We start from the raw sequence: 24,522 nt of genomic DNA on the forward strand, positions 1-24,522 counted from the left end.
CTAGCGCACAGGTTTGAGCGTATTTAGCGAAAGATCAGATCGGTACGTTTTACGTATGTTTTGCTATGTTTTGCAATCAAAACATAGGTCTAAACGATTTAATTTCCGGATAACCAAGATCCGGTCGATCAGGAGTGTACCCGATGCGTTAAACAGTTAGCGCTCGACTTGCTGATACATACGCCGTTTGAATCGTGAAAATCGGAAGAGCGATTGCCGAGATATTACGGTGGCACCCCATCGCACCCCCTCCCCAATTTCCGAACGGCGCCTCGGGGCCATTTGAAAATATTATCATCTGAGGCTACTACTGGGAGCGAATGGAAAATTTTTCGGGGGTCGAAAAAATTTTTTAGAGCGCTAGGAACGACCGTTTTCGAGATATTTGCGATTTTTGTCCGAAAATTCGGATCCGGTTAAGTACTAAGGTTTCCTAAACTTTGGTTGCTATTGTACAGAATTTCTAGTAGCAACTGTATACCCTAATATATATCTCACTTAAATTTCTTTCACTAAGAAAATAGGCATGTAAACGAGGTTGCATAAGTTCAAGGGGCATTTTTTCAACTTAGCAACTTACGGGCATCTTAGCTACTTGATAATGTTACTAAAATATGTTATCATCAGAAGCAAACCGCGCATACAAAATTTCAGAGTGAATGGATAAGCGGAAGTGCTTCAAAATTCGACTGAAAGGTTCCGTACCATGAATCTCACATACATAGTCCAAGAGCGAGTTAAGAGTGGTAAAAATAAATTAACTAAATGTTTGTGTATTGTTTTATTCGATTATGAATTTATTTATTTTTTGTATAAATATAAAACTAAAAATAATTAAAAAATTTATGATTTGAATTTGTTTACTGATCGGAATAAACAGTATAATAAACACTAAAAAAAATTATACCGTAAATTAAATTTATTATACCGTATGTCTTCCACGAGTAGTATAGCTCGAGTAGTAGTAGCATAGCTCCATGCTAGCTAGGCAGTTATCCCCTAGATCAGATCTGTGCCAATTCGGCTTGGACAAGCTGTACTAAGTTCACGGATAAATCACTGGAAAAAGGATCAACGGTCAAAGGTCGCCGAACATTACTGTATACTAATATTATGTGAAAATTCAGATTATTTTAATCTATGTGATCGGTATGTCAACTCTAGTAAGTAACATGTCGATTTTTTATTAAATTTAAAAGGGAAATTTTTGTGGTTTGAAATAAATTGTCTTATTTTCTACGCTTCAAAAGTATCATAAAAGAATCACTTCAACATTAAAGTACCGTCTAAAGCAAAACTATTCGCCCCCATCCAAATAAATCTGGACTATTACCGGTAAAGTCTATATAGTACATACTTCAAGCGTTTCTAAATACTAATACAAGTTTATTTAAGTATGTCTAATACAAGTTCATTTTATATAAAGCCATTACTAAATTACGAAAGTAACTTTTAGTTCTCGACCAGAAACCCGCAAATAACATCACAAAATATAATTTCTCGTTCCGTCCCATTACCGCGTCATTATTTTTAACAGTAAATTGACTTTGAAGTTTATAAAAAGTGAAGTCGTATCAATTATATTATGCAACTGATTGGAATCGGAGGCTTTTAAATACAGTTTAATGCTAGAAACTAATGACGGTTCAAAAAGGAGCAACAAAAAAATACATAACAAAGGAGGTAATAAATTTTAAAGTGATTTTTCAATAAGCGCGAACGAAACTAAAATTATGTTAATTCGAACTACATAAACCTTAAGTTTTTCAAATTACTTTTTATACAAGAATTCTTTATAAATAAAAATATTTAAAAAAAATAATAAATATATATATACACGAGGGTAAGTCAATTATTATCCGCAATTTTGTTATATTTTTGTTTACGTTGGTAGTACTATCGTATTGCGTGTATGACGCATGCGTGGTTTAATTGTTGTTATGTCTGTGCAGGTTTGATGCTCCTAGGTAATTCCCATTATCGCTGCCTGTCGTTAACGGCTGCTCCGTTTTCTGTTTGCACCAAAGAACGTTCAGTGATCCATTTTTTGTGGTCTGAAGGTGTATCAGGGGCCGAAATTCATCGAAGTCTTTCGGTACAGTACGGCAACAGTGTATCGCCGCAACGGAGTGTCTACTAATGGATTGAAAAATTCAAAAATGGTCGCTCAAGTGTTACGCACGACGAAGGAGCCGGACGACCGTTTACCGTCACAAATGAGGAAAACACTGAGCGTGCACGTGACATGGTTTTCTTAAACAGACGAGTAACTACTGATGAAGTGGCACATCGTCTGCAAATTAGTCACGGTTCTGCCTACGAAATCATCTACAACAGATTTGGGTTTCATAAAGTCTGTGCAAGATGGGTCCCAAAACAACTCCCACAGTCGCATAAACAAACGCGATTGGACATCTGCCGAAAACATTTGGATCGTTATGGTAACGAACGGGACATCTTCTTAGACAGAATCATCACTGGTGACGAAACATGGATCCATCATTACGAGCCGGAGAGTAAACGGCAGAGTATGGAATGGAAACATCCAAGTTCGCCCTGCAAAAAGAAGTTCAAGACCCAACCGTTCGCAGGAAAACTGATGCTTACGGTATTTTGGCGCTCTCAAGGCCCAATACTGGAACATTATGAAGAAAGGGGCACGACAATAAACAGTGCGCGTTACAGTGAGCAAACGCCGAGGACTGCTGTCAAAAGGTATTGTGCTGTTGTACGACAATGCCCGTCCACATACTGCTGCCCACACTGCTGAAACGCTCCAGAAACTCAACTTTGAAGTACTGGCTCATCCTCCGTATAGTTCTGATCTTGCCCCTTCTGACTACCACTTGTTTCTTCCACTCAAAGAGGCATTACGGGGCGCCGATTTACCTCGGACGAAACAGTGAAAGAAGTGGAGCATTCCTGGCTCGCAGCTCAACCGAAAGCCTTCTTTTATGAGGGCATCAGGAAGCTTGTGCAACGATGGACCAAGTGCGTTTAAATGCAAGAGTACTATGTTGAAAAATGATGTACATGTAAGTTTCCTATTTGTATTGCAATAAAATTTATAACTACACTGAGGATAATAATTGACTTACCCTCGTATATATACACAAGTGTTTCACGAAGTTCTCCCGGGACTTTAATAACCTATTCTACTCGTGAAAATAATGGAATAGGTTCATATAAACATATGTCCTACAATGCTTCGTTTGCGAGTTACGGCTAATAAAAGATTTTTCTCGGATTTCAGCTAATCCGATGAAATGAGGTCGCGCTGAAATTTTTAGGACATTAATTAAGGGGCAGAATTAGAGATTCTTTTTATGGTTTTTGACCTGAAAATTCGAATACAGTAGGGCCCTGAACCGTATCTGTAGTAGTTTTTGAGAAATCTGTGGGCGAAATCCTGTTTTTTATGTTTGACTTACATTAACATTGTTAAATGGGTGATAAAACACATAAAACTTTGAAAAAAAACTTGTAGATAATTTAATTCTGAACAAAATGGTCTAAGATGAATTGAATAAACAACGAAAAGTTAGAAAAAATTCGAAATTTCATTTAGAAACAGTACGTTATTACATTAGAAAAGTACTTATTTAATGTAAACAAAAACCATTTTCTAACATCGAGGATTCTACCTATTACATTTAAAAGATGGTAATCCCACGTATTCATTATTACGCTGCGCACTGATAAGATCGGGTTTTAGGGTATTAGGGTATCAGTGTATATGCTCGTACGTATAGTAAGTGTGTGTGTATATATATATATATATATATATATATATATATATATATATATATATATATATATATATACTTATCAATTAATTTATCTATACAATTTATCTTTCTTTACAAATTTTACTTTCAACAGATCTTCCTACCCCAAAATTACTTAAACCTGGATGTCAAAGTATAGCCTAAAAATCTAGTTCGCCTCCACAAAATTCCGCGACTAACTACTCTCCTCTTATACGAGTCTTAATTTCTCATTTCATATTTTATCGACCCACCTTATTTTCAACAACCTCTTGTACCATCACATTTCAATTCAAAGGTTTTATATTTTCCTGTTGGCCAAGCTTTTCACTATCATAAATTTCTACGTACCTCGTATAAGTATATGCAAGAAATTTTTTCAAATTCTGATTGGTATTTAGTACTTTTTTTGGGGCAAAAAAACGCTGTCGTGTTATCATCGCCCGGGTGAAAACTACAACAAAAAATTCCACTTCTCGGATATTAAAAGTATTAATAAAATAAGATTAAAACTACGATGAAAACTTTGATAATAACAATATTAAAACTAAAATAATAAAAAAGCCGTAACCATTAAGATTAAATATACAAGAATAACAAAAAAAAAAATCAAAATTTATCATTGGATAACATTAAATTTTACGAAGTATATTGATACTTCGTAGAAGTAACAATACCGAGCCTAGTATATTTTTATTATTCCCTATGATGCGGCAAGGTCCCTTGTTAATTTAAATCTACGAATTAAGCCCGCATAACATATGCAATCCACAATGAAGTGGCGCACAGTCAAGCGGCAGTCGCATCGTACGCATAGTAGTGCGTATTCTGATGACATCAGGTACCCCTCAGTAGCTCTCATACGTTCCAATCGCAATCGGCAGAGGACCATTTCCTCTCGGCGAACTTTTCTGCATGAGGAGTCCCATGCAACACAGTATCTTTGATACGTCGAAGTTTATGAACTATACATAAACTTAGTCGTCATCTTGCCACTTTGCACGAATAGTGTGTTTTACACAATTAATAAAGTCAGATGTAGTAACAAGAGTTGTAGAGGACGGTTGACTATATGCGTGTTTTTAGCAGCGGAATCTGCACATTACCCGGAATTCCCACGTGGCTAGGGATCCAGCAGAACTCACTTGTGTGTTGCGATGGTTTAACTCAACGATTGCAGTATAGATTTCGGTGAAATGATATCACGAACGTAAATCTTCTAAAGCATGAAGTGCACTACACGAATCGCTACAGATAAGGATATCATGGTATTTAGGGTTAATGATCTTCCAAAGTGTTATTGATAGTGTACTGTCAGCAGTAAACACACTTGTAACATATTGTATTTGGTACTAAGAGACTTCATCTATATACGAAAAATTTTCTCATTCGTCGTCTGCTTTTGATGTCTGAATTACTTCGTCCATGTTTTCGTAATTCTGTTACTAAGTAACAAAATTCCACTGCTGCTGGTGTAACACGTTTATTAATATTTAATTCCCCATCGCCCCCTTTTCGCTACACTAAATTATCTCTGTTTCAGGAAATTTCTCTGCTAGCAATAAAACCACGCCGTTGAATATTTTTTGTAATTCATCTCTGGTTTCAGCAGAAATATAAATGCCATCAGAGAATGTTAACATTTTTATTTTTCCCTTGGGAATTCGAAATGGAAATTTTAAGCCGGTCTCAAAGTATTCCTTCAATTCCTGTATTGATTTTTCAAAACATAAGCTAAAACGTAACGTACTGTAAGATTACAGTAGCAATCGGTAAACAGTGTTTTTAAATAAATTATTAAAGTAACCCAAAATTAATGGATCGTTCGTTTCTGTAAGATAATGCACGAGATCGAATATTTTCTCCTCGCGTTAATAATGTTTACGGTAAATAAAAAATATAATTTTAACAAATTCAAAGAGGCAAAATAATCTATTTTACACCAAGAATCTTGTTAAGTTAAATTACATTTCTTGTTACATTTACGAATTCTAAATATATTCCAATCAGCCTATCGACAGAAGTTCCACAAAAAGAAAGAAGTTTTTAGAATTTTCATCACCGCTTACAAGAACCGACTACTTTTTAATGGATTTATATTTGAAAATCTTTAATTCGCTGTATCAGAATACCTTAACTCGGATTTTATTTTATTTTTTTAAAAAACCACCATAAAATTATAAAATAATAACTGAAACTCTAAGAAAATTGTAGAGATAAAAGCAGTTCATCGATTATAACACTGCTTTTTCTACCGATTAAAATAATTACGTTATTAAACTTTCCATACGGACGCAAGCGAGCTTACACTACTACATTTCTAGTGACGTGAGTAAAACCTACACGGGCTATAAAAGATAAAAATTTAAATACGTTTACCATAAATATTTCAAGCTTCTAGCTTAAGATATAAACATTTAACCGTACTTAAATTTAAAAAAAATTATCTGCAGCTACAGTTACCTAGCACGCAATTCTAGAATACAAGCCACATTTGTACAACAATTAAGATAAAGGAGTTAAAAAACAAAATTAGCCCGGTACAAAACTTGATACAAAAAGTAGAATTGCTTCACAGGTCCTAACACCGTATAAAAATTGATTAACAAAATCTATCGCACAAAACAGTAGACACAGTTTACATCATAAATCAAAACTAAGAGTAGTTACCGGGATAATTCGACACGATAAAAACGATAGTCTTACAATTAAACGATAATATGTGATTTTTTCCGAGTATATTTGTGAGATCTCATGAACAGAATGATTGTAGGTGACGTCTCGTGTGTAAAATGAGAACCGTTTCAAGAACAAGAGGTAGCAACCGATTCGGGGATACAGGGAAGAAACTGTTCTTTTCCGGTTCATTATTTTTACTTTACCAAAGTTATTAGATACACTAAAACCGAAGCAGTAATTAATTACATATGCACCATTTACATGGTACTAATATTACATCCTCTGTTAAAAATTTGTATACATTATTCAATAATGTGTACCTCGACGTAATTTTTATTTCGATTAACAACAATGTTTTGATCTTTGAATTTAAAATCTTTAATTGTTGCGCATAGAACACTCATGATAAAATATCAAATTTATTTTCTAATAAAATTATCGAATACTTTTTTAAATCGACAATAAATAGTAAGTATATTTTCACTGAAGTATAGCGATGCAAATATTCTTATAATTCAAAATTCTCCACAATATTTAATTGTTCGCAACATTTAACATTAGCGTTGAATTATATCATCGTAAAATATTTTAGATTAGATAAATTTTATGAGGCGATTCAAAAAACTGAATCTGCTCCATCACTTATCTCATTGTTAACTGGGACTGAATATTACAAGCAAATAAAAAAAGCAGTAACACTCCTGCACCTTCAGTACAAAATATAAAAGCTAATATAAAAACGGCTGGTCTCAAATTTCCTTTCCATTAATCCTGCATCATTTTGGGTTCAAGTGAAAGTCTGCAAATTACTTTAAAATTTAATAACTTATTATATTACATTTGACTTTCTTAATGACATAACCCGGCTAAATTTTAATCAATCATTCGGTGGAAGCGATATGAAGACGGACCCCCATAGTTTAATACTAGAATTTTTTTTCAATCAGTCGTTCATGGTGGTTTAGTAAACATTATTTATCAGTTTGGTGTAATGTTGATAATATCCACAATCTTTTCATAAAATTCCGTCAATTGCAGGCTTTATAAATTTACTTATCTAATTTTCGTCAAGTTGGGAAGTATTTAATATAAAATATTGCATTTAAAATATAATTTTTTAAATAGGTACTCTTTTTAACTTTTTCCTTTTATTTATAACACACACTTACAAATATAATGTATATATAAAACTTAAACGCCACTTTATTTCAGTTTTGTTTCAAACACGAAAAATTACGAAACGAAAAACCAAGGTACCAAAATACACCAGCGATAAAAATCACTTGCACAAGGAAATACGAATGACTATTTTTCATTAAATAGTCGCCAAAGTCATAACAATTCCTGTTTATACTAAACCATCAAATTAAGCAACTATTCATACCACACCATTCGATTATCACATTACTAATATAACGCCAAATATAAAATTCAACACTGTAATGTAATACGAATTGCATTATCAGAACTCTTTAGTCATATAAGAACCTTGTAAAAGATTAAAATAAAATAAGTCTTCTGTTGTAAAATACTCTCATTAACTAAAACGTTTTCAATTCAAATGGAATTTTAATACTTGAGAAATTACATTAAACGATTAAATAAAAGTATTCGATTTTTTCAATCGATTATAAAATGAACTTTCAAGCAATTTAATGCTAAAGTACTATATTTAAATTATAAAAAAAGTTATTCATATAAAAATCTAAGTTTTTTTTAATTTTTACGTTTTTAAAATTTACGGTAATTTTATTGGAGACGGGTATTTACGCGTATTTTTACGGAGTAACGTTTTTTGAAATTACATAGTTTACATGCATTTACTTATAGGCATGTAAACTACGTAACAAAAAAAAAATATATATATATATATATATATATTAAAAGCTTTTATTTAACTCGCTTTACGAATAATCAAATCTTGCAACTTTTAATCTTTTAATCTATCGTATGAAAATCAATGAAATTTGGTACATGTATGTAACTTTGATGATCACCACGCTAATTAAATCGCTATGTTTCCCGCGACAGAATTTACGATAGAAAAAGAAGAATTTTATTTCGGTATTTTATTTTATAAAACAAGGTAAATAATAACTTTCTTGAGATATCAGGTATTAATGGAAAATATTATTTTCACAAGGCACGTGACGTAATTTTTCATAGGAAGCACTGCTTGTGTAGTGTTTGTACAATTAGGTTAAAGTTAGGTTAGTAAATGAGATGCGTTCCATACAATAAATAAAAAAAAAAAAATTGCTATTGATTGAACAGTTTCGTTTACTTCAAGTTTTGCTCATTATCTCGATTTACGCATGTTGCTTTTTGGATTACATATTCGCGACATAATTGGTTTTAAACTAACTAAATACATAATATAACCTTATTTTCTAGATACAGGATTATTTTATTTACAAGATAAAAATTTATCATTGGGCCGCCCCCTTTTGAAGTAAAATAAATTTTTGCTATTTACTCGCTAAGAAAGCGGTTACATAAAAGTGACTAATACAAAAATCAAGGAAAAACAATTAATTACTAACATACATAGGTAATATATCAACAAAATGATCATGATGCATTTCAACAATCTAGTTAGCGATGAAAATGAAAGAAAATGTAATTTTATACTATACTACGGAAATGTTTTTGAAACTTCAAACTGGGGTTCGTTCCTTCATCTCTGAGAACAGTTTTTTGCGATTTACACGCCGAGGATGAATTTCAGTATAATGGGTTCAAGGGATAAGAAATAAAGCAAATTAATAATTTTCATACAAAATATACTTTGGAATTTTCACCGAGGGTTCCATTCCGACTATAAATAAGAACTGGTACCGGAGAAACACAGGTATTTCAATTCTCAAATTATTTTCTATATTAATATGAATAATCATTTTTCATTATGATTTTGATTTTTATAAAAATCTGAACCAAGTTACCTGATGGATTCCTCGAAATTATTTTTTTTGTATGTCAAAGTTCTACATATCAATAAACGATATAAACAATAACTGTTAAATATTAGAACAGAAAATTAATCTGCTGGATCAGAAATACATTCAGTGTTTTACGCATCTGATATTTGCACATTTCACATATGCACCGTTTATCAATCATATGCAGTAACGCCAATAAACAACAGTCTTAGAGTTTAGCAACACAGATATTCAGACGGTAAGTGTATAATAAAACGGTTGAAATGAAGCGATATTACTGTTGTGCAGAGCATTTATTTAAAACATTAAGTAAACAAGAATACCAGTTCGCAAACCATTAAATTGAAAATTAGCCATAAAACAGAAAAAGGTGCGTATTGTACTTACAATATCGTACGGTGAAGACGGACCGCAGAGAAAACGTAAAAGAAAACGACAAACTTATTCGAGTTTATACTTCAAATAAAGCGGTTCTGCAATTCAATCAAGAAGATACAGATGAAAATGATACTTCCTAATTTGTGGGTACGCTAAATCTACATTTAGCGTACCCACAATAACCAATACAACTGTCAGATTTAAGTTACCTTGCATTTAGTTTCACAAACTAAAATACAGTTTCGTAACCGATTTCATAACGGATTTTACTCGGTTAATGGGAATCGCGCTATATAATTAATGAAGTTACCATTAAAATTAATAATTAATTAATTTAACCTCAGGTAACGATTATTTTTCTAATATTATTAACTAGGAATTAAGCTATTTTTTATAATAATGTTATTATGAACCTCATAAAAACGAGCTTTTAAGTCCTTTCCTTCGCAAGACACAGCAGTGCCCGTGCCGTGACTATGGTAATCGATCAACTACACGCACATGGGCACGCGGGCACACATTCCAGAATCTTTGAAGAGAAGAATTAGACTATATTGTTCAACATCGGTCCAATTTACCGATGTTGAACTGCCAATCAAGCCATAATTCGACACGAAGAAGAGAAGGCAAATAATAAAAAAAGAAGATAGGTACATAACACGTGGTTTAAGAGAGAATCAAAATGGAAATATGCGACGTAAATCGTATTTAACTAATATTTTGAATGCAGTAAAATAAATAAAACGATAATAAGGAAATGATTAAAAGATATTACATTATTTCGGTTAAAAATACATCAACAAATATGAAGAACTTAGTTATAATACGAAGAGCAACTGAGTATCACGGTAGTGAAAACCAAAAAATACCGTCGGAAAATAATGTTTTATTTTCATATCTCCACACGTTCTGCGCACTGTACGGTTCTGTCAAGGGCCAACTTGAAAATATCGATTACAAAACGAAATAATGATATTTTTTATTACCGGTGCCGGTGGATTTTCACTGTATTGAGAGAACACGCCGCTCTTGGTTGTAAATAGATAATAGTTCAACACTTAACGAGGTTAAAATAACTAATTAAACAGTTTTAAGATAATTTTACGCTCTTATTGGGTATTTTGAAAAAGACCGTAATCTTTATTAAATGATATTCTCTAAGGAGTCTGTATTCTATTCTGTTTTGCGAATGGTTGGAAGTTTTGATATATCTACAGAGATTATCTTGTGAGCCGTACAGTAGAGCGGAATAGAATGGCGATATAACGACGTGCCATATATCTGACATTATGGAGTCGCCAACCTGGAAGGAAATATTTTAGAATTTTAAGATGTTTTATGGAGACACGGATCTAACTTACTTATACAGTAAACTCATAGCTATCGAGGGTATTGGTGGTATGGTATTGTAGCATCATTTCGAGCTACGATAACATATCATAAACTCGTGTGTAGATCTGCAACTTACAAAATTTACGATAGATTATGTAGAACTTCGCCAGAAGTAAGCTTACAAATTCTTATGTTCACAGTTGATTATAAAGACTTAATACATCGTATGTAAATGTACATGTGGTAATTATATGAAAGTTAGTGTTAATAAAAATTTATAACTAAAACATACGTCCTATTTATTTAAGGTTACCTATCCCAATACAATTATTAATATTCATAACTTTTACCAGGCGTGTACGTGAAGAAAGGGTATCTGTCACTTCGTAAGTAAAAACAAAAAAAATAAGATACGGTATAAAGAGGGGCTAATACTACTTATATACAGTTGACTATGCTTTGGGTGATATTTAGTAACTTGGAAGTAGACCTTTTAGTTTATTCATTAGAGAATTACCATAGCACTTTGCTCCAAACTTGTTGAGATCTACTTTCTTTTAAAAGGATCCATCAAACGTTAAACTGACAGTACAATACACGCCGTATACGTTTTCATATTCGACTATTTAAAAAGACTGATGAAGTAATTCATTTATTGTTTCACATTGTAAAAAATAAATCATATATAAATCAAGATACATCTGTATGGTATATTGTTAGATCGTGTGACTTGTTAAACGTACCGTTGTAGATCAACTTCCTTTATAAGGTGTTAAACTACGGTAATTCCTGATCGGTGAAGGCATCAGAGTATCTAACCGGAAGGAATACGTTAAACTGTCCCTCGGCATCACCATCTACTGTGGCTAACAGAAAACGTCCGTGTCGAGTTTTTACAGTTTTCATTTCTAAGATTAAGAACTGCTTAGCAAAAATCATTTCGCTAGGTTTTTTAGTCGGTACAGTTAATTTTATCCTGTTCACCTTAGCGATGGCATTAAAACGACTGCAGAAATCATACTTTAGATCGGCCATTGTATATCTGTTACAGTGGTTCTATAACGTGCAGTACGTATCAATTATGCATATACAGTATACAAAGATACGTTACATCAGAGTGTAGTGTGGGAGGGTGTACCGGCGTGATACTATCTCACCCTATTTCACAGCTGCACCTCACCAGTCAAACAGCGCGTACTTCACAACCGTTTCATAAACCAATACACAGTAAGCTAAGTCTTTGGTCTCTTTTCACGAGCAGAGATTGCGCTGTATAGTTTTTTTCAGTGCTATTTTTGAGCTGGTGGTCCAGTGTGTACCTTACCCAGCTTAACAATCTTTTTTTTCCCCTTACATCCCTGGGCCGGACATCCACTCAAGTATACATGGCCCAGGGATGTGTCCTTGTGACTCTAAGGGGGCCTCCCCACCCACTGGGTGTACGTCCGGCACGGCAGATCAGCCCCCCCCCCCGGTTCCGGATCTTTTCTTATTGCTGCCCGCCTCTAATCCTCCGCACGTAAGGGAAGGTCCGGCTATGCCGTCCCCCCAACACACGCAGAGAACCGGGTCTCGGTTTCTCTTCACAATCTTGCTGTCTGAGAACTGTTACAACGGTTTTGCACCCTTATTGTTAGACGATTCAAATCCTTTTCACGGGGATTCAGAGATTTTGGCGCAGATTTGTTCGAGCACCCGCCTCATCGCGGCGTAGAAACGACTCCTGGTCGCAAGTCCCTGTTACGAGCAAAGGGGTCTTTACCCATAGTCCTGCTCGCGCTCTTTTACAGCGAGGGCTGTAATCTGTAGCTGTGTATTGATCTAGTAGCGACGAAGAGGTGCAAAGAGTGACAGGAGAATACAGGTGTCAAGCTGCCCGTGGCTCGCTGCGGATAGTCGTCACGCTTGTGCCCAATATCTGTGATAGAAGGAATACAGCGGGCATTTTGTTCGTATACTGTTAGGTCAGGCCATCTCCGACCATGACAGATGTTAGTGAGGTAGGTAGGAAGCCTAGTCGGAGGAGGGGGCCGGGGCTTTTCCTTCGTCCTCCTTGAACACTGTTTTCAACAACGATAGTTCAGAAGTAGATATAGGGATGACCACCCGGGAGGGCATGAACCCACTTATTGAAGAGTTTTTGCAAGCCGGGGGCAGGCCTGGCAGTTCTGTTCCACTGACCGTGATGTTTTGGCAGAACTGGGCGGCTTGTCTTCCTATTTAGCTAACCCCAAATGTACTAGTGCAGCTACCAAGAAGAGGTTATTGCCTCGACTCGAATTCTTCCGAGCGGCTTTCACAGCTCTCGTCGAGGGCTTCGAAAATCTTGCCTCGAAGCCTAAAGAAATAACCGTAGCTCAGAAACCGGCCCCGGCGCAACTGCGTAGGTATGCTGTGGTGGTCAGGAGCAGACATAAAGCCAGCTAGTCCTCTAAGAAACCTGAGGTTGCATTTGTTAATAGGGCAGAGAGCTCGACTGTGTCCAGCAGTCATAAAAAATACCGCCATGTTGCCCTTCGGGGAGACTGGAAAGGCCTTAAAATTAAGAACATTAAAGAGACCGGCAAGGGATTAGTTGTGGTAGCGGATGACACAGAGACCGACCATTCAGGCTATCAGAGATTCCACGGCAGTTAAGCGATTGAATGTGAAAATAGACCCGAAGAGAACGCGTAGGTCCCGTATTAGAGTCTATCACATTGACCGTAACCTGACCGACGAAGATGTCTTGTCCTTCATTAGGGAGCAAAACATTGATTTGGATGAAGCCGCCTTCCGGCGGGACTGCAGGTTGGTCTTTAAAACGGATAGGCGTGATAGCCAGAAATATCACAGAGTCTTTGAGGTAAGTTCTGGTCTCTTTCAAAAATTTACGTCCGCAGGCAGACTATTTATCGATTTAGGGTCCTACCGACTAAAAGAGTAAGTGGATGTCCAAAGATATTTCAAGTGCTGCAGATATGGTCACAGGGCTAAATTTTGTAAATTTGTCTTGGTGAGTGCCCATTGTGACGATAAGGGCCACAAACGTGTGACGATTGTTCGCATAGGTCCGAGGCTCCGGTCAGTGCGAACAGTAAAAGGTTGCACAAGAATCATAAAGACCCAGTTGTTAGTAAGGGCCGTTGCGCTGTACTTTAATTCCTTAGACGGTTAGGATCGGTCAACTAAATGCCCAGGGTGCTTATGTAGTCCAGGTAGAGTAAGGTAAGATTGTAGAGAGACGGAGCCTCGATCTGCAGCACCCATATGTAATTAGGGAGTGATCTGCCAAGCTTTCACAGCTGGAAAAAGTTTTGTGTAGGGCATACCTGTATGTCTGCTATTTTTATCAGAAAGTCGCTTGATAGTGTCTTTATACGGCAGGTTTCTGACGCGCATCATATTGTGGTCAGACTTGCCATCCGCGGACAGAACCTTACAGTTGTTAGGTCATATTTCCAATACAGAGATCCCACTGAGGAATATTCAGCGAGATGGGATAGGATCTTCGTATTGTGGGCAATGGTCCAATCCTTATTGGTGCCGATGTTAATGCGAAGTCATTTTTCTGGCACAGTGGGATCACTGATCATGACGTGGCCTAATTGACAGTTTCATCGCGCAGCACAATTTTGAGGTATTTAATGTTGCAGACCATTTGGCCACTTACGTCTGTACGGTTAACGGATGACGGGTACAAATATTGAATCACCATTGGTAAGGACATCCCTGGCAAGGTCCTTGACTGGTCTGTAGTCGACAACTGTTCTAGTGATTATTGGTTGATACTATTCGAAATAGTGGACGAGGTGCGCGATGGACATGAGGAACACTTTCCTGTTCACCAGGGGCGGTTCCGCATAGGAAGGCGGACTAGCCAAAAACTTCTCCTGTTTGTTGAAACCCAGACTGGAGATTTTTTCTCGAGACCTTGACGGCCTGCCATTAGATGTCCTGGCAGAAAATTGCACTTCTGCGGTGGTGGCAGTGGCTGAAGCCGCCATTCCTAGAGGCACTGGCCGGGTACGTATATCTGGTTGGTGGTCTCGGAATTTGACAGCAATGAAGCAGTCTGTGAACTGACTCAGAAGGGCTGCGCAACGAAAGGGTAATCCCGATCGGCGTGTGGCCCTAACTGAAGATTACCGCAGAGCGACGACTAGGTACTTTCATAACATTAGGTCCTCCAAGCGTAATTCCTGGCGCTCCTTCGTTCAGGAGCAAGGGAATAGAGACCCTAGCGGCGTTATGTACAGAGCCCTTAGACATAAGCGCAGGAAACATGTCCTCATGTCAGCTTTTTCAACCCGCGAGGGTGTGGTAATTGATAAGGACCGTATCCTTAATATTTTTTCTGAATGATTTGTTCCCGGATGACACTATGGTGGCTGAGGTTTCATACCACCAGTGTGTCAGGCGGAAAGTAGCGATTTTCGAGACCGACATACAATCTTCTGAAATCACTGAGGCGGAAATGCGCAAGGTGATCTGTAGCATGGCACAGCACAAGGCCCCCGGATATGATTGTATTACAGTGGAGCTCCTCGTCCGAGCGCTTCCATTGGTTCTTAGTCCTCTAACTAGAATATATAATAGGTTGCTCTTCGCCAGCCACTTTCCGGCGAGTTGGAAGCGTGGAGACTTGGTGTTATTGTTCAAAGGTGGCGACAAAGATCCTACTGTTAGTTCTTCTTACCTCCACTAACGCTCTTGCCCGTGATTGGCAAAGTTTCTAAAAAGGTCCTAGATTTGCGTATTACTATTAGATTGGCCACTGATCATTTGCTAATGGACAACCAGTATGGTTTCCGACCGGGCAGGAGCACTGAGGATGCCATACTAAAGGTGATGGATAAGCTTCCTCCAGTCCATGTAAATATGTATTAGGGATTTTCTGGACATATCCGGAGCATTTAACAACTTATGGTGACCCTCTGCCCTGTTTCAGATGCAGAAGCGTAAGTGTACACGAAATGAACTAGAAGTACTCTCAAGTTATTTCAGACATCGGACCGTTTCCCTGCTTGATGGCGGCTCGGAGGTTCACAAGACCTTAACTAAAAAAATGCTCTCAGAGCAGTGTTCTGAGTCCCCTTCTTTGGATCATAGAATTCGATTCGGTTACGTTTAAGGTTGCCATGTGGTTGTTGTGTCATCGCTTATGCTGACGACGCACTACTACCGATTGAAGGGGATTCACGTAACCAGGTAGAATTCCGAGCTGCTCGTGCTTTTGAAACACTCCGATTGTGGAGTTTCCAACATAAAATGATTTTCAGCCCTGAGAAAACCCCAATGATGTTGCTTAAGGGCCGATTGGCTGCTTCCCCACGAATCCGGGTTCGGATGGCTGATCTCCCCAATCGGTACGTTACGATGCAAAAATACCTGGGTGTTATCCTTGATGAGAATTTTCGGTTCAAGGAACATCTACAGAATGTACCAAAAAAGCCCGCTGATGCTTTTTATGGAATCCGTAGTCATTCATCCCAACTAGGGGTTGAATTACCGTACCATGAGTATCCTTTACAAAGGTGTCAGCGAAGCTATTATGCTGTATGCGGCGCCTGCCTGGGCTCACCGCATGGCTTTTAGGTATTGCGCGGACATTTTGCTGCGAGCCCAGCGACTCCTCTTGCTGGCTGTTGTAGGCGGTTAAAAAACAGTCTCGCAGGAGGCAGTCTGTTATAGCTGGGGTCAAACCAATAGATATCTTGGCTAATGAGCGTAAGGAACGCTTTTCCAAGGTAAATAACCTATTGACGTGGGAACGAAAGGCCCCGGTCTTCAAGATTGAAGACTGGGGCCTTGCGTCTTGGCAGGTCAGGTGGGACGAATCCCCCACTGGTCGCTACACGCATGGTATATTTCCTACTATTAGTGTCTAATTAGGTGCGATTAGATGGGTCTCCCCCAATCGGTATATCACACAGTTTCTTTCTCTCCGGGCATGGTGTCTTTCGGGCTAGTTTGGCTAGGTTTCGTTTGGTGGATTCAAGTCAATGCCCGGATTGCGGAACTGATGATACAGTGGACCACGTCCTCTACGTCTGCCCCCGATACGAGGTCGAACGTTCACGAGCTGTTAGGGATCTTGAGAGAATACCTTCCGTTCTGGATCTCCGAACCAATTGGATGATCCGCGAGGAATGGTCTATAGTGGCTGGTTTCTTTGCGCCCTTGCAATGTGTAGGCTTGCAGAGGGATTTGGTCGAGGTACTCATTCGTGGTAGGATCCCGGGTGGCTAGGGTTCCGGCTTAGGCGTTGGATTGGTTGGAGGTAGGCGCATTGGTATCGTGCCACGGTTATATTGGTATTGTTTTTGATTCAATTTGGGGCTTCCACTGGTGGGGTATGGTAGTAAGCTGTAGGATTTGCAAGTACAGGATGATTCAAAGAAACGGGAAATTTTGAAAGTTGTGTTGGTAGCCGTGGGCGATTGGTACCACTTGATTAGTGGCGCCAGCCTCTCTAACTTAACCTGCCATTTAGTTGTCATGGATCCTTGGAGTGGTGCGCAACGGGCATTTGCTATCAAAGCGTTTTACAAAAACAATGACAGTGTGGAGGGAGCGCGTAGAGAATTTCGCCGTCATTTTAATCTGGAACGGCACGACCGTGCTCTATCAGCACATGCAATTAAAACATGGATATCTAATTTTGAGGAAACTGGTTCGGCAATGAAAACGAAACCTGCAGGCCGTGAGCGAACCGTCCGTACACCACAGAATGTTCAAGCTTTACAAGAAGCTGTCACATGAAGTCCACATCGGTCAATCCGTCGTCTCTCAGCTTCTTTACAATTGCATAGTTCAAGTTTTCGAAGAATGGTAGTGAAGGACTTGCAATACCATCCATATAAGTTGCAGATGGTCCATACAAGTCCAGGAACTGAAACCGAACGATGCAGTTGTGCGAGCACAATTCTGTAATGTAATGCTTCAGAAGATAAAATGATAACGAAGAGTTTGTTCACGAACTCTTCGTCAGGCGAAGCGCATTTCCACCTCAGTAGATTTGTTAACAAGCAAAATTTCAGATACTGGGCACAAGAAAATCCTACGTAGCTACACCAGCGTCCGTTGCACAGCCAGAAAGTGACCGTGTGGTGTGCTATGTCATCTTACGGTGTTATAGCCCCTTATTTTTTTGAGGATGACAACGGTCTTGCGATTACAGTAATGTCGGCTCGTTACGTAGCATGCTTGAAACCTTTGTTGTGGAACAACAAAAGAGATTTCCACCAATTCTTAACACAGCCTGGTTTCAGCAAGACGGAGCAACGTCACATACTGCACGAATATCGATGGCAGCTGTACGCCGATTGTTTGGACAGTGTGTCATTTCACGAAATTGGTGACATTAGATGGCCTCCCAGATCGCCTGATCTCTCAGCTTGCGATTACATTTTGTGGGGTCACCTTAAAAGCAAAGTGTTCCACAGTAGACCTGCTGCAACGAAAGAACTGAAGGCAAAGATCCGATAAGCAATTGCGGAAATTCCAGTTGAGATGTTACATCAAACCATGAACAATTTAACGAAGAGACTTCGTGAGTGTTTACGTAAAAGAGGAGGTCACCTGCAAGATGTCATCTTTAAAAAATAAACTAAAATGTATGTATCCTAAAATGGCAACATTTGTACAATTACATGAAATAAAATTCATTTTATAAAAAAAGGTTTTCATTGTTATTTAATTTTTTAAATTTCCCTTTTCTTTGAATCATCCTGTACAACGGCTTCGGTCTCAAAGTTAACCTTTAAGTCGACAGGATCTGATTGATCTCACCCATTCGTTTGGTGAGATCAATCGACCACATATAGAGGTACATCTTTTTTCAAATCAGCATATGTGTATACCGGTTCGCTTTCTACTCGACCGTAATACGATCTCTGGAAATCAATGAACATTCTGTACATCTTATTTATTGGTGTCGTTTTTCAAGTCATCATATGAATGGCCATCAACGCTTCTCGGCCTCTAGCCCTTACTGTAATCTTGCATTTGCATTACCGGTCGTGATTTTCTGGCAAGAGCAGTGTTTTACGTTCTCATCGTCGGGGCTGATAATGATCGGTGGCAGTTAGTCAACCTGCGCTGCTGTAGAGCTATTGGCTGGCCAGTAGCGTAGTGTGTTTGCTCGGTTGTTGATTGCATCTTCATACACCTTGTCGATTCCATCTTTTAACCACTTCTTTATATCGGGATCGCTATTCCCTAAATCACCGACTAGTTCATCGAAGCTGTATTCACGAAACTGAAACGCTTATGGTTTTAATGTCGTTTACAGGCGACACAAATTCCTTCCTCTCTAAACTTTCTTTCATCTTCCTCACTCATATTCAACGGTCTTTCTTTCAAGAGAATATCTTCCAATTTCACTTTTCACCTCCCATAAACGAAGTAGGAATTTTTCAGCTACATAATCTTCATCGTCTGTGTTCCGTATATTTCATCGAATAGTTTTTTCCCTTCATTAGCGATAAGGAAATAGTAACCGGATGGTTTATGAAGCGCCATCTTGGTCATGTAGCTAATTCCAGGCGTCGGTTCCGCGATATAATCGGAATCACTAACGATTCGAAATCGGCATATATATCAAACGGTACTTGTAACGTGTACGTGCAATTGGTGAATTTCAATAGGTCCCCACGCACCCACCTGTCTTACTTTTGTAATCTTCTTCGGCATCTGTATATGTTGAGGCGGTCCGATTTTACAGTGTTTGATATGTTTAGCGGGATTGCTTTTCGCCACATTGATTTGGATACAAATCGGTGGAGGCAGAACTGACAGCATCACAGGCGTTATTATGTTTAGTCACTGCGGCCGGAAGTCGAGACAATCCGTTAAAACCGATTTTCGTATTGATCAACGTATAATGAGAGCTTTGTTCAGATCAGTGAGCAGTAACACGTTGACGATATGTTCCCGCTCACGATGATCGGTTAGACGTTTTATGTAGATATCCTTTATTTTAAACGAATCATCCGAAACGTCATAGCAATATACGTCTACACCAATATCCGGATTCTGTTTTTCAAACCTATCAATATCTTTTATTTTTACCGATTATTCAATTCCTTCCATGTTCAGAGAATATTCCTTACTCTTATACCAACTAACACATTCATGTCCACCAGGTGATCGAACAGATGGGCTACAACGGACCACAAGAAGTATTTTTGATCTGTATTTTTTATGTTAATCACAGAATTTTTGTTGGGCAAGTTTCTAGGTAGCGCTAAGTACGAGCTATTATAACCGTATAGGGGATTAACATGAGTTACTTTAAGATCTAATCTTATAATCTTGTTCATCACCCAACCGCTTCCTTTTTGTAATAATGTCCAACTCGACACGATTTCTGCTGTGAAAAGCGACTTTTAGTTTCATGTTCATAGTCTTTTCTTCATTTCAACGAATACGCAAATAAAAAATGTCACATTACCTTTAAATTCTACCAACTCGTTTACTACGATTTCAGACACGTCTACTCTCATACTACTGACGAATATCGGTGTATCAATTATATGTTTACCACTCACATCCCATTTGTATTCAATTAGTTCAGCATTTCAGTATCGAACAATCTTTGTCGGAGATTTACACATTTTTATCTCAAACAGTAAACCATCTACATTCACGCATGTGTTTCGATCTTTAGATGCAAAAACTTTTTCTATTAATTCACCGAATACACCTTCACTAATACTCTCAATATGTTCAATCCTAAGATTTCTATATTTTATTCTATGTTGTTTCTCATCTTCTTTTCTTTTTATGAAGTTCTATATTTTCGTACAGACGTAGACAGTTGTTTCATACGTAGTCTAGCGATATATAAAATGTTATAGAATCAAGTGGTGTGATGGAACTGATAAGTAAACTGGAAATACCATCGGTAACATCATCCAGAAATTTTATAACATCTTTATTAATTGCTACAGTACTTTCATAGTAATACTTCTTTGAATTCGAGATCGAGCCTCCCTTTACAAGGTAAGTTTATTCATCTATATCCCATAGTTGTATAATGGTGACATCATCGCAGGAAGTAAATCAGTAGGTTACCTCTCACAAGCAGTACTGCATATCGCTCTCTATTTGGAAATGTTTTATTTATATTCATATAACATTCGTTTATTTATATATTCGTATTTCGCGCTACGAGTATTTAGAATATTTTTTTTTCACACTGCTTACAACCTTTGAATTATTTAATTTAACGACGACGACGAAATCATTTCACCAGTGGCGGTTGGTATCACTGCACGACAACGATATCAGTACAACACTCAATGGCTGTCTAACAAACTATCGTGTACACGATAGCGGCCATCTTGGATTTGGCTGTCTAACCAACTACCGCTTACTTCTTAGTGATTCGATTCCGAATAGGTTAGCTGAAATCGTAAGGTTTAACAGACACCAAAACTTAGTTATAAGATGTGTATGTACGATAGGAATAACTAGTTAAAAAGAATGACTTTGAAAAATAACTAGAAAAATAATTTTTTTTGTTTAACCTTCGGATCTACAGTTAGATATTGCTTCAGAAGATGAGATAAATGATTTGTAGCGTGTGTGAAAATGCCATGCCTGACAAAAAGAATTTATTTAACGTTACCAAATATTACGTCATCGGATTTCTTCTTTGTTTTTCATCTGTTACCAAAAATCTATCGGACCGGGCAATTGATTTTTTCGTGTTGCCTCAAGGAATATTATCAATTAAAAACTGAAGTTTCTTAATGAAAAAAATGTTTTTATGCAAGGAATACCAGTGGTTTTAACGTAATCTTCATTATTTCAGTAAATAGTTTACGTTAAACGATGCAAAACAAATGGAAAAAGTTTTTTCAATAACGATTTGTTTAAATATTACGACCTATCACACAGTTTACAATCAATGCAAATGGTAAAATATAATTATCGAATAAAGGAGATACATGAACAAAAATAAAACATCCAAGAATCACAAACGCTTTACTAAAAACATCCCAAGGATGTTTTTGGATATGGAATAATGTTTCATACATATGAAGAATGTCAGTCTCAGCGAGCGTATTTGTAGCAAGTTTTAATGGTGAAAAAATATTAAATTAAATGGGTAGGATCCAATATTTAAAAGGACATAGACTACTAGCTCATAACTTATCTTTATAACATCGTAAAAATAAAGTATTGCTAAACACAATTACATACTTTTCACACAATGTGATTGTATGAAACTATGTATGTAGTTTAAGTTCCAGATCGCCGGCCTCCGTGGCGCGAGTAGTAACGTCTAGGCCTTTCATCCGGAGGTCCCGGGTTTGAATCCCGATCAAGCATGGCATTTTAACACGCTACAAAAATATCCATGTAATCCTCTGAAGCAATATTTAACGGTGGTTCCCGGAGGTTAAAGAAAAAAAAGTTCGAGATCAAAATTGCATGCACATAACGAACAAGCTTTTGAAATACAAATAAAAATATACATCAATATCAGAAATAACAAGTTGTATGTCGGAAAAGTAAAACGACAAGCAACTAAGATTAACCACATTTTAATTTGCGAACATCATTATCCATGATATAATAACGGCTGTCTCTTCAATCCTTATTTAAAACATCAAAATTAACATAACTGATAGTTGAATTTTTCAAAATAACAATTTTTGACGGAACTGTTTTTAATTTTAGATTAAAAAGTCGTCAAAAAGGATAAATTCTTATATTTTTGAAGAAATGTTTTAATAATGAAATCAAATTGTACAATTTAATAGAAAAAATATCGAGGAACAAAATAATACCACCCGCGAATTCATTAGATAGATGATAATCATCTACCGTTAATATTATTATTATGGATTAACAAAGACGAATTGAACTATTCCTATTTATCAAAAAAGATCCTTCCAAAAAAAAAATTACTCTAAATCGGATCTCGGTTAAACAAAATAACTGAAATTAGTGTAACACTATTTTTATCAATATAGAAAAAGTAATTTTACCTGGTGGCTTGCCGTTTACTACTAGGGTCATCCATATCGGGGCTCGGAGGCAGTAATGGGGGCGCACCGCCCTCACCACTGTGTGGTCCTGCCCCCTCCACACCGCTCTGAAAATGAAAAAAGATTTTAAATAATAACGATGTAAAAACCTGAAATGTACTAGTATTAAAAAAAAGGCGAAAAGATGAATGAATGACATAAGAAAATAAAGACAAAGCATGTAAAAGTGTAAGATAATTTAAAAGAATTATTTTCTTAAAAGCAAAAAGTACGGGAAGGTTTCAGTTTCGTTTAATTCACAGAAAAATATTTCACAAAAATGAGAAAGATAAAACAAACCCAAATTAACAACATTCCCTTCCATTAAATGGCAAGAAATTCAACGAGCGACAACAGCTGTGAAGGAAGTCTTTTCAGCTATCAGTTTTGTACTAGAAATTAGTAACGAAGTTCATTCCCTTCCCGTCGCCGTCTATCCATTCATTTCATTCGTTATCCGGTGCCAAATCAATCGTCACACATACACACACTTCTCTGATAAAATTATAAAGCATCAATATCCGTACAGTGAACTTCCATCACGAAAGAGATTGTAAAAGAACTAATGACTACCGAACTCTACCAACTTCCCGTTCCACCTGAAGCACTTTATACCTTTCATTAATACACTTCATTATGATATTACGTGTTAACTTTTCGACCAGATATTCAGTAATAAGTTTTCACCAAAATGACCAATTAACGTCAATTTAAAGTAAAAAGTAATAATGACTTAATATATTAACAACTACTCAAATCAGAAGGAATAGCAATAGCAATCCGATAAATACTGCAAGCTAAAATTTCATTAAGGCAATAGTAGTAGCTTTTGTACTTTACCTACCGCTTGATTTAAACTACTTCCTATAAAAATATCGCGGTTCAAGTTATTTATGCAGTTTATTTTATTTATTTGCTAATTTTTCAAATAAATTTATAAATTTAATTATAATCATTGTATTATTTATAATTAAAAAATAAAATTATCAATTTTTATAAAAGATACGAAACGTTAAAGCAAAATTCAATTTATCACATTACGAAATTTTATATATATCAATAGTCACTCGTTCATATATTATCCATGAAATACTGGGTGAACAACATAAACCGAACCCATAATGAAACCGCTATCCAACAGTATTTATGAAAAAAGCCTCCCACCCGACTTGCGCGATTAGTGGATGTATATGTTACTACTGATTGTTGCTGCCGTTTCTCAGGTGGTTACGTGTCAGTACGCATACGTTTTGTTGCAGTGCAGTGTTGTGAGTGCAGCTGTGTTTGTGTAAAATGCCTTATTCAGTCCAGGAGAGGATAGCTACAGTAGAGGGCTATATTCGTTCTGGATCGTTTGAAGAATCACGTTAAGTATTCGTACAAAAATTTCCGAATGCCTGTATC

General features: G+C 37.0%; 1 protein-coding gene across 4 annotated transcripts in view; it reads right to left on the minus strand.

Moving 5' to 3' along the window:
* krz (beta-arrestin protein kurtz) overlaps nucleotides 1–24,522 on the minus strand; it is a 277,684-nt gene that overhangs the window by 99,821 nt on the left and 153,341 nt on the right. For all 4 annotated transcript variants that reach the window (XR_012757434.1, XM_075373598.1, XM_075373603.1 and 1 more), the window contains exon 2: nucleotides 23,080–23,186. Coding sequence is in view for 3 of the 4 variants with exons in the window: in XM_075373598.1 (XP_075229713.1) it covers nucleotides 23,080–23,114 (35 nt within the window). In the remaining variant the exon portion in view is untranslated. The remainder of the gene's footprint in view (nucleotides 1–23,079; nucleotides 23,187–24,522) is intronic.

The sequence above is a fragment of the Lycorma delicatula genome, chromosome 1, assembly GCF_047948215.1.
Source record: "Lycorma delicatula isolate Av1 chromosome 1, ASM4794821v1, whole genome shotgun sequence".
NCBI classification, from domain to species: domain Eukaryota; kingdom Metazoa; phylum Arthropoda; class Insecta; order Hemiptera; family Fulgoridae; genus Lycorma; species Lycorma delicatula.